Here is a 9,464-nt window from a genome sequence, read left to right as displayed (position 1 = left end):
ATCAAAATTATTTTTAAGACCTAAGTTAAGACATGCATTAAATATGATTTTATCACTAAGAACAATATTTCTATGGGATAAAAAGAGATATGTTCAGAACCGTGCTTGTTTACAGTGTAATAGGGCCACTTCACATCACTGGATGTTTTGGTGCCTCATTCTGAATAGCAGACAATAAGAGCAATATGGCGCTGTGGACGCCTGGAAATTTTGATGTAATTTGGAGGTTTTACATGTTACTGTGTATGTCTTACTTTCAATGTGGTTTGAAATGAACTGTCAGTGCTGATTTTTTACAGCCCCGAAATATAAAAATACTGTCGCAGTTCCCCTTAAAATGTTCCACAATATTAGGCTATTACAATTAAAATAACATGATTCCTCTTATACAGGCTTCAGCAAAGTGTATTTTTCCTATATGCATGTGCTTTATCATTACAAAATCTTCATCTTCTGTCAACATATACAGTAGGGAACTGTCACTTATCTTTCTACTGGTGTATCACACCTCCCATAAAATCATATGTTCACAGCTAGCTGATAAGTGCTGCTTTAGTAGTAGAAAACACATTGGGAGATTCTATTATCTGTTTTGTAACATGCAGTTTTAGAAACTACAGTCTTGTTTAACTCTGATAAGAGTCATGTTTTAACAAATAAGAATAAGACAAGGCTGCTTTGAAATGATGAATGCCATTGAAACTTAAACCAACCTTTAATTCTTAAATATATTAATTGCATCTTTGTGTGTGACATTACTGAAAAGGAGAAAAAAAGTCATCTTCTATCATTCTTTAAAAGCTTTTACACTTAATTAACAATTTGACATAATCAGGTCAGAACGGAGACATAACAAATGCTTTTCTTGTTCAGTAAGTCTCTATTTTGCAAGTTCATCAGGGATTTTATCATACTACAGAGGGCAGTTTTTTTTTAGACTTTACCATTTTATATTTGGGAATGAATAAATGTCTTGCTTGAAATACAATAACTGATGAAGAATTCAACTGAAATATACAGTACAGCTTCTAGCAAATAACTATTAACATCTGTATTACTGAACCTAAGTCAACAGGCCAAGTACAAGGAACAGCATCACACTTCAATAATATTACAATTGTCACAACAAGTACCATTTCATGCTAAAACATTCAAAAATACTGTTAATAACAATCTGTGACTGGTTTATTCATTTGAAGTTTCCACACAACCAATAAGAAAAATAAAACGAATGTACTGCTGTTTGTTATCGGCATATTTACTGCCAGATTTCATACATAAGATTTGCTCAGCAAAGTTTAGTTAAAAAGAATGGTAAAACTCAGTACAGTAAAGCAGTACAACAATCAGAGATAATCACACAATAGTGTGACCAAACAAGTACATTATGGTAGCAGCGGTCAGTTCTCAATTATTAATATAAATATTGCACATGCAAATGAGCAGCAAACAAAGATTTTTCACCTCTGAAAATCCTGAAGAAACAATGGATGAATTGATCATTGGAACATTAGACAAGGTTGTTGGTGTAAGTCAAATCTAAAAGCAAGCCATTAAAACCCATGACATTCTACTTCTGAGTCACAGCTGCAAAAGCTTTCACTAAATGCTTAATGACCGAGTTTGGTAACGTTGAGTGTATCAGACTAATGCACTTTATATGGGTTTAGACATCATTTGTGGTTCGATGTGTACATACAGTATCTAGACAGCATGTTTGTCATGCTGCATGCCCTTCAATGTAATCTCCGTGCTGTCACAGGCTGGCTGCCCACTACTGCTCCCTACAGTCACTGAGACCTACCAGTTTTCCTGGGGTTTCGCCCGTCTCCAGAAGCCACCTCAGGTCTTTGAGAGTAGTGCTCAGGGAAATCAGGAATCTGGGAGTAAATGTAATTCACCGCATCTGTCGACAGAGAAGAGGAAGTAACACCAGAGGTCAGCAGTAAGAGCCCTGGGGCACTCACCCCATCCCCCTTCCTCCCTCTCTTTCCCTGTCTCTATCTCTCTATCTCTCTCTCCTCTCTTTCTCTCTCTCTCTCGTAGTTCTGTGCTTAGGCAGCAAAAGCCTGTGGAAATGTATTATTGGGAACAATGAGCCCCTGCAGCCAGGGGGATACACACTGAATAGGTGGATAAAAGTAAACAAAGTGCAGAGTCACTGCCTTGTGACTGGAGTTCAAAAGCCTAGCTGAGGCAAGAGGGAAATGGTCCAGGGGCTCATGTTTTGCAGAACTGACCCCACACTGCTTCACAAAGAAGTGCAAGCTTCGAGATGCGCTATAACTATAACTCATATTGAGTTATAAGACAATTGTCTTAGAGCAGCAACACTTCAGAGTAAAAAAGACTTGATACCTCATGAACTCATAAAGTGTTAAAAGTCCCAAGTATAAAGTGGTACTTTTGTTTTGATAAGTATATATATATAAAACATATGTATAATTCAATATTTAACAAACACATTAACATAGTAATAGTAATTTTAGCTTAGTTTTTTCATAGTAATTTTTCCAATTATATTAAATATAAATATTTGTTTTAATATTTAATGAAGTTGGACATATTTTAGCTTCTGTGATCCTTATAAATTCTACAGTTCTTTGACCTGTGTTATAAGTCATGAACGGCACTCCATTATTCAAAAATAGTGAGTTGGCACAGATTTAACCTCACCTCAGGCTTCACTTGAGGAAACTTGTGTTACAACACTATTATTTTTTATATTTTTACGGCATTTTATTTTTACAGTAAATGGTTAATTCAATAGCTTAGGTACATACCTCCATCTTGCTTCAGAAGACTCTATAAAGCAAAATAAGAGAAATAATTTTAGCAGAAAATACGTCACTGTATTTTTACCACATATTGTATGTAAAATTTGAGCTACATGTACTGTATGTGAAAGACTCCTAAGAAGGTTGCTTGAATATTTGTGAGATAAATGTTAAAAGAACCACAAGAGAATATTATTGCTGCAGCTATTTATAGGCTGTTGAGTATAATGAACTTGATTACACCTGCAGTGGTGCATCACAGATGCCACTGAGAGTTTGATGGCAGAGAGTGCTTTTAGCATGTGTTTGAAATGTTCACTTAGGCAAAGTCTTTTCCTGGTAAAAAGGGTATGATATAGCTTGATTTTCTGACATCCAGCTACAATTAGGTTAAATAGCCATCTACCCAAATAACCGTAAGTGTAAACATGAAGCAAATTGAAATGTATAACATTGCGACTTGTCAGGTTCTGCAATGTCTTCAATACAGATTTTAAAACTGGGGACATGAGGTACTTTACACGAATGGTGTATGTATCTATTAAAGCCATACCTTTGTTTCTTTCAAGAAATGGCTAGATAAGATCCCTCAATTAACTAACTAGTCAATTAACTACCCAAGAGATTGGATGGACTGAATGGCATTCTCTCATTTTACTATTTCTCATGTTGCATGCAGCATGACCTTTACAAACTACCCACACACGTTGTAAAGTGTGGGCCTCACACAAGTCCAGCTAAATGTGGTTGATCTCTATCCTGCCAGGTGGTCCTGGCCCCTTTACAGTGTTAAAGTAAGTTTGCCTGTAATCTCTGGGATCAGCTGGGATCTTCTGGACTACTGTAGAATACATTCACTCCAGAGCTAGGACATATACAGTATGCCTAACATCCACAGTGTATAGTAAGCTATACTGTTTTGGCATAATGTAACTAAATTAGAATTGAAATAGTGTAAACAAAAAAGTAAATTAAAAAGTAATTTGTTATGCTGAAGTCACTCTAGCATCCCACAACTTCTGTCTGGTTGGTCCATTATGTGTCTTTTGTAATTATAATGTACTTTTCCAGCTTTTAAGTGGTAGTACAAAGAAATGAAGTAGTGAAGGATTATATATAAAGATGAAGGAATTTATTTTGTTTTCTTATCACTATGTTGTAATATTCAGTACTGTACATTTACAGTTTTTACTGAAAAAGGCTGCAGAGTTAATAACCCTGAGACCCATGAAATCCTATTTTTCCGGAAATGTGAAACGTGTGCCAGTTACCACACCCCAATTGCAGGAGAAGGGCTGAGCCACCAAATATGCTGAAAGATGTCTGGAATTTCCAAGCAGACTCATGCAGTCTTCTCCTCCTATTTACTTGAAAAGAGTTTTACTTACTTTCTGAAGATCCTCAAAGGATTTTTCAGTCTCTCTAAGCTTTTCTCTTAGAACTTGCTCCTTGGCTGAAATCTGTGATTCTTCGCGTTCCAATTGATAGATCTCTCCCTCTAATCTAGGGAAAATAAAGAGAAACATATTTGACTTGAATTGAAAGATACATCTGGCATCTTTTAATAAATGACTAGATAAGATCCTTGGATCAATTAGTCTCTGAGAAACAAAAATTAAGTAGATGGACCATATGGCCTCCTTTCTTGTTTAAAATATTTGTTATTAACTCAAGAACAAGAAATGTAGAATTTCAAAACAATTCTTCACAAGCTTTATCAACTTTTTTACAGTAAACTCTGACTTCCTAATTAATTTTAAGCTTAATACTTTTGATAATAACTTCCCCTTCATGTTATGAATTAACGTGCCAGGGTCAGGGTCAAGTGCATATTACATTTGAAACAGAAGGAAACAAGTGATTTTTAAGTAGTAAATGAAACCTATCATTATAATTTTGCAGGTGTTTATATTTTGTCAGCCAGAGATTTATCAGCACGTGTCTTGTGTGCCTGACAAAATGCATCAGGTGAAAAATAAGCCCATTTGGTGATCGGGAATTAAGAAGATGTATGCTGTAATATTTGATTGGCTGTTCATTCTGTGCTCCTCTAGATAAGATAAGATAAAATCACTTTATTAGCCATATACAATTTCTTGCATTAAGAATTTGTCCCAGCTTGCTCTCCATGAGACAGACAGGGAGAGAAAATGGGGGTCAGAGCGCAGGGTCAGCCATTGTACGGCGCCCCTGGAGCAGTTGGGGCTTAGGGCCTTTGCTCAGGGGCCCAACAGAGAAGGATTCCTCTGCCGGCTGCATGATTTGAACCAGCAAACTCCCAACCACAGGTACAGATCCTAAGCCACAGTGCCACCACTCTGGATAAAAAAGACTGGGATCAGTCATGGTACTAATGGCTGGCTAAAAACTGAACAGAAATGTGCTTTACTTTGAATTGAGTAATAGGCCAGTGTTCTAAAGAAGACCTACAGGAGTACATGTTTCTTACTCAGATCATAACAATAACACAAGTCTTGCCTTACTACACAGTGCGACTGTACAATTTTTCTAGTCAATACAGTATGCTGAGGTTTCATTACTATTTCAACCAGCAAAATAAAGGTAAACTCTCAATCAATCGACACCTCTCAGATGTAATATGGTAACAAGTAAAGCTGTGTATTTTTAACAAAAATACCACTTCTAATAATGCTGATGGTGATTATGAGGTTAGAATTCATTGTAAGTATAGTTTAGATTGTACCGTATTGCATGCAAAGAGCTATTCAATGTTTACTTCAATCAAAACAAAATAAAACATTGAATTCACTTTTGCCGTGCTCCCTTTAATTATTATGCTAAGGCTTGCCTTCACTTCAGCATCTGTTCTCGCCTTGACATTGAATTTAATTATCAGTTATCAACACTTGCCAAAAAGGCTACATTACATGATGCTACACAGGGGAGTTGGCTGTTACCCTTTGGAGAAAGAAGTGATACCTCCCTGTATGAAACGCCAAGCTATTATCATTGCCAGCAGTTGATTTGATTTAATAGATCTAGTCTGTCATTTGAGGTACTGTACAGTAAGTGGGTTGCTTAATTGTAGCACAAATCCCTAGGTTTTAATAGGGCCCCTACTGTATAACTGCAGCTGTTAATTCCTCGGGAGGCATCAAACTGATGCACAGACTTAGACCTGCAATTTTTAGCTTAATGTATCAGATCTAAAACGCATAATGACACACACCTATAATCTGTTTTAATTCAATAATATGACCCCGTATGCCATTTATTTAAGTGACAAAGTGTCTAATTATAACATTTCTTAACAAACCAGTGTGAGGCAAATACTGACATAGACAACACAGAGAGCATCTTCTTTGCTTTCATAGCTGTGCACAGCAGTGGAACAAGTATTTTATTATCTCGTACTAACTCCTCTGCTGGCTGCTCACACTGTCTGCAAGGGAATAATTAAAAGTGAATAGAGTTTTAAATTAAACTGTTATTTATTAAATCCAGGTGGTTTCATGTATTGTACAAATGACAACAATATATAATTATGTTTATTTATAGAAATATATTTATATAAATAAATAATGAAACAAAGAAGAAATGAAAAGGGTCATTATCAGTATTTTAAGGCTGATAGTGTAGTTAGATGGTAACAAAAAAAAATCAGTTTCTTCTCCTTGATTTTCATAACGAAAAATCCAAATATTTAATATAGAACAAGGAGATTTCATCACTCTTATGATTTCATGGCTGTTAATAATCCCTTGTTAGTTATAGTGGATAGTTAGGATAGTGTCACATTTTCTCGAAAGACAGAATGACACTGCAGCCGTGATATTCTAGAAAACCAAAGGTTTATTCTTCTACAGAAAACCAAAATAGGGAAATGCAATAAGACAGGGGGCTGTTCAAACAGCCAGCTTTCCATGTAAATAATAAAAGTCACAGGGCATCACTAAAACACAAGCAAAAGTAACAGTCAAAAAAGAATAGAAATGTTATTCACCTCAATGTACTGTATTCCTTGAATTGATTAAATATGGTATAAATAATAAATAACACCACCATCATTTCATTAATTATCAATCATTAATCAGACGTCTGCATTTTAAAAAACAGTCTGTTGTAAGATTGTTTTGCTTCAAGTAAAGGCATTATCTGGCAGGCAAAGCAAGCTTCAAACTTAGATACTTTTTTTTTGTAAATCCGGATCTAAAAATTCCACATCTAGGGAACTGAAAAGCAGTATGTTATTGACACGACTGCGGGCTCTGTTATATAATCAGTGTATTGCTTAGCAGGATGGGACTATCCCTGTGGTAAAAGTCAGGCGTAATTTTTCCCAGAGGTATGCTTTTTTGGTTATTCTCAACCATTACAGCCAATCAGGAAACTTTTAGCTGAGGAACCTACTTTACCTCCTCCCTCTAATGTTTCCTGCCATTGTTTTGATCACAGAAGTTATTTGGTCAGCAGTAACAATGGCACTAATGCATGGGAATCTTCCCACGACTACAAATAATCTGGTAATATTTACTGCTGTCAAGAGACGCATAAATAAACAACCAAATAAATTAATTTAAAAATTCAATGCAATTCAGTGCAGCCCTGTGCTTTCATGTTTCCAAAGTTCACGGTTCAGTTAAACAGTAAAATCTGTCGAGAAGCAATTATTGCATAAGGCTTGCTTGAAAAAAATAACTTGTATTTGATTGCTATACGGTATGTAAACATTTACATGGAACTGTGCAAAAACTCATGAGGTAACATAAGCTATAAAGGAGATTAAGAAGGCTAATTTATCTTTTGACACGTACAGTACTTCTTTAGCCTAAGTATTTATGCAGATATTTTTTCTGAAAAGTTAATTCATTCTATTTCAAAAAAGTGACAGTTCATATTTTGTTGCATTAAAAATACCATACGCCATTTCAATAACATGTTTGGCATACGGGTGTGTGAAAGAAACATGGTTAACATACAGTACAGTACCTTTGGGTTTTTTGTTCAAAACTTAGAAGGGTTTTTTCAAGTGAAATTATACAGAGAACTGCAGCAAAAGGTCTTTGAAACCTTTTTATTTTAAAGCATTCATTGTTTTCATGGTTACACCTACAGTATTTCAAGGATTAATTCTTTAAACAAATCATAGACAATCCCACTCTGTGTATAGGTGTGAACAGGTCAAGTAGAGTGGAATTTATCGTGAGGAACCTCAAAAATAACAAATGAGTCTCTGACTAAAGTGAAAGTAATTTAATGACATCCTGCTGTATGGATAAATATACAGTATATCCACTCAAGCACACCTTAAAATATGTTTATGAATAATTATATTAACCAGCAGCCATATCACCCTGCAACTCACAACTGACAACCCACTGAAGCTAAGCAGGTGTGAGCCTGGTCGGTACCTGGATGGGAGACCTCCTGGGAAAAACAAAGGTTGCTGCTGGAAGAGGTGTTAGTGGGACCAGCAGGGGGCGCTAACCCTGCGGTCCATGTGGGTTCTAATGCCCCAGTATAGTGACGGGGACACTATACTGTAAACAGGCGCCGTCCTTTGGATGAGACGTAAAACCGAGGTCCTGACTCTCTGTGGTCATTAAAAATACCAGGGTGTTTCTCGAAAAGAGTAGGGGTGTAACCCTGGTGTCCTGGCCAAATTTCCTCATTGGCCTTTACCAATCATGGCCTCTATCTATGAATTGGCTACATTACTCTGCTCTCCTTCCCACTGATAGCTGTGAGCGTTCTGGTGCACTATGGCTGCTGTTGCATCATCCAGGTGGATGCTGCACATTGGTGGTGGTGGAGGGGAGTCCCCATTACCTGTAAAGCGCTTTGAGTGGAGTGTCCAGAAAAGTGCTATATAAGTGTAAGCAATAATTATTATTATTAATTATAGCGAGTGTATTAAATATATGTTTGTATAGAAATGGATTTAAAATGTTTTGTGATTTAGTCTTTCTAGGATTTTGACTCCAGATTTACATTTGGTGCTGTAACTGTCAAGATCAATTATTTATACTTATATATGTTACACTGCCCTGATAAAACTCTTCAATTCAAATTTAAGCATATTTGCTTATTTTTGCCTGCAATGCTCTGGGTGTTCATGTAAACTGTTTGCTTACCAGTTACTCCTGGGAAAATATTGACCATTAAAAGACTGTTTTTATTTCTTTTGTCATACATATGGAAATATTTTAGCTTTTGGTTTTATTTATTATTATACTGGATGAGTGCTGTCCATTATTTGTATAATGTAGTCCAATTTTATATACAAAAATTGGAGTCCATCAGAAAAATGAAAGACAATTCAGTCAAACAAAGACAAAATGATAATCAATAATTATATTATTAATCATGACAAATAATAATGTCTCACAGTAAGATGGTGCTTTTTAACACAGAATCTTCTCAAACATCTTTGTGGGGTGCTGTGACCAGAGAACAGATCTGCTCTGACACCTAGTGGTATAATGAAGAATTACATGTCAAACAATTCAGCTAAACCCACTGTTACATTAAACCTTTAAATCTAACAAAAAAGTGTATGGAGCATAGAATCAATAAAGTAATATTCATTAGGGCTCTATGCAGCAAGACTTCTATTTAATTCTGACTTCCACAATCTTTCCAAACATTGCATGGGAAAACTCCCATTAAATTAAAATTAAAATTACCTGCGTGGTAAAATTCAATAATCAGTAGGGAGAATGCCTG

At 35.8% G+C, this 9,464-nt stretch overlaps 1 protein-coding gene across 1 annotated transcript in view; it reads right to left on the bottom strand.

The window, feature by feature from the left end:
• Positions 1 to 9,464, bottom strand: part of LOC148673604 (paralemmin-1-like) — a 90,995-nt gene that overhangs the window by 8,761 nt on the left and 72,770 nt on the right. The window contains exons 6-8 of the mRNA XM_088630247.1: positions 4,166 to 4,280; positions 2,784 to 2,805; positions 1,805 to 1,906 (exon numbers count right to left, since the gene is read on the bottom strand). Coding sequence (XP_088486373.1) covers positions 1,805 to 1,906; positions 2,784 to 2,805; positions 4,166 to 4,280 — 239 coding nt within the window. The remainder of the gene's footprint in view (positions 1 to 1,804; positions 1,907 to 2,783; positions 2,806 to 4,165; positions 4,281 to 9,464) is intronic.

This window comes from Lepisosteus platostomus, chromosome 4 (genome assembly GCF_059453375.1).
Source record: "Lepisosteus platostomus isolate fLepPlt1 chromosome 4, fLepPlt1.hap1, whole genome shotgun sequence".
Lineage (NCBI taxonomy): Eukaryota > Metazoa > Chordata > Actinopteri > Semionotiformes > Lepisosteidae > Lepisosteus > Lepisosteus platostomus.
The sequence above is the reverse complement of the archived record's forward strand: the minus strand, read 5'-3'. Positions and strand labels throughout refer to the sequence as shown.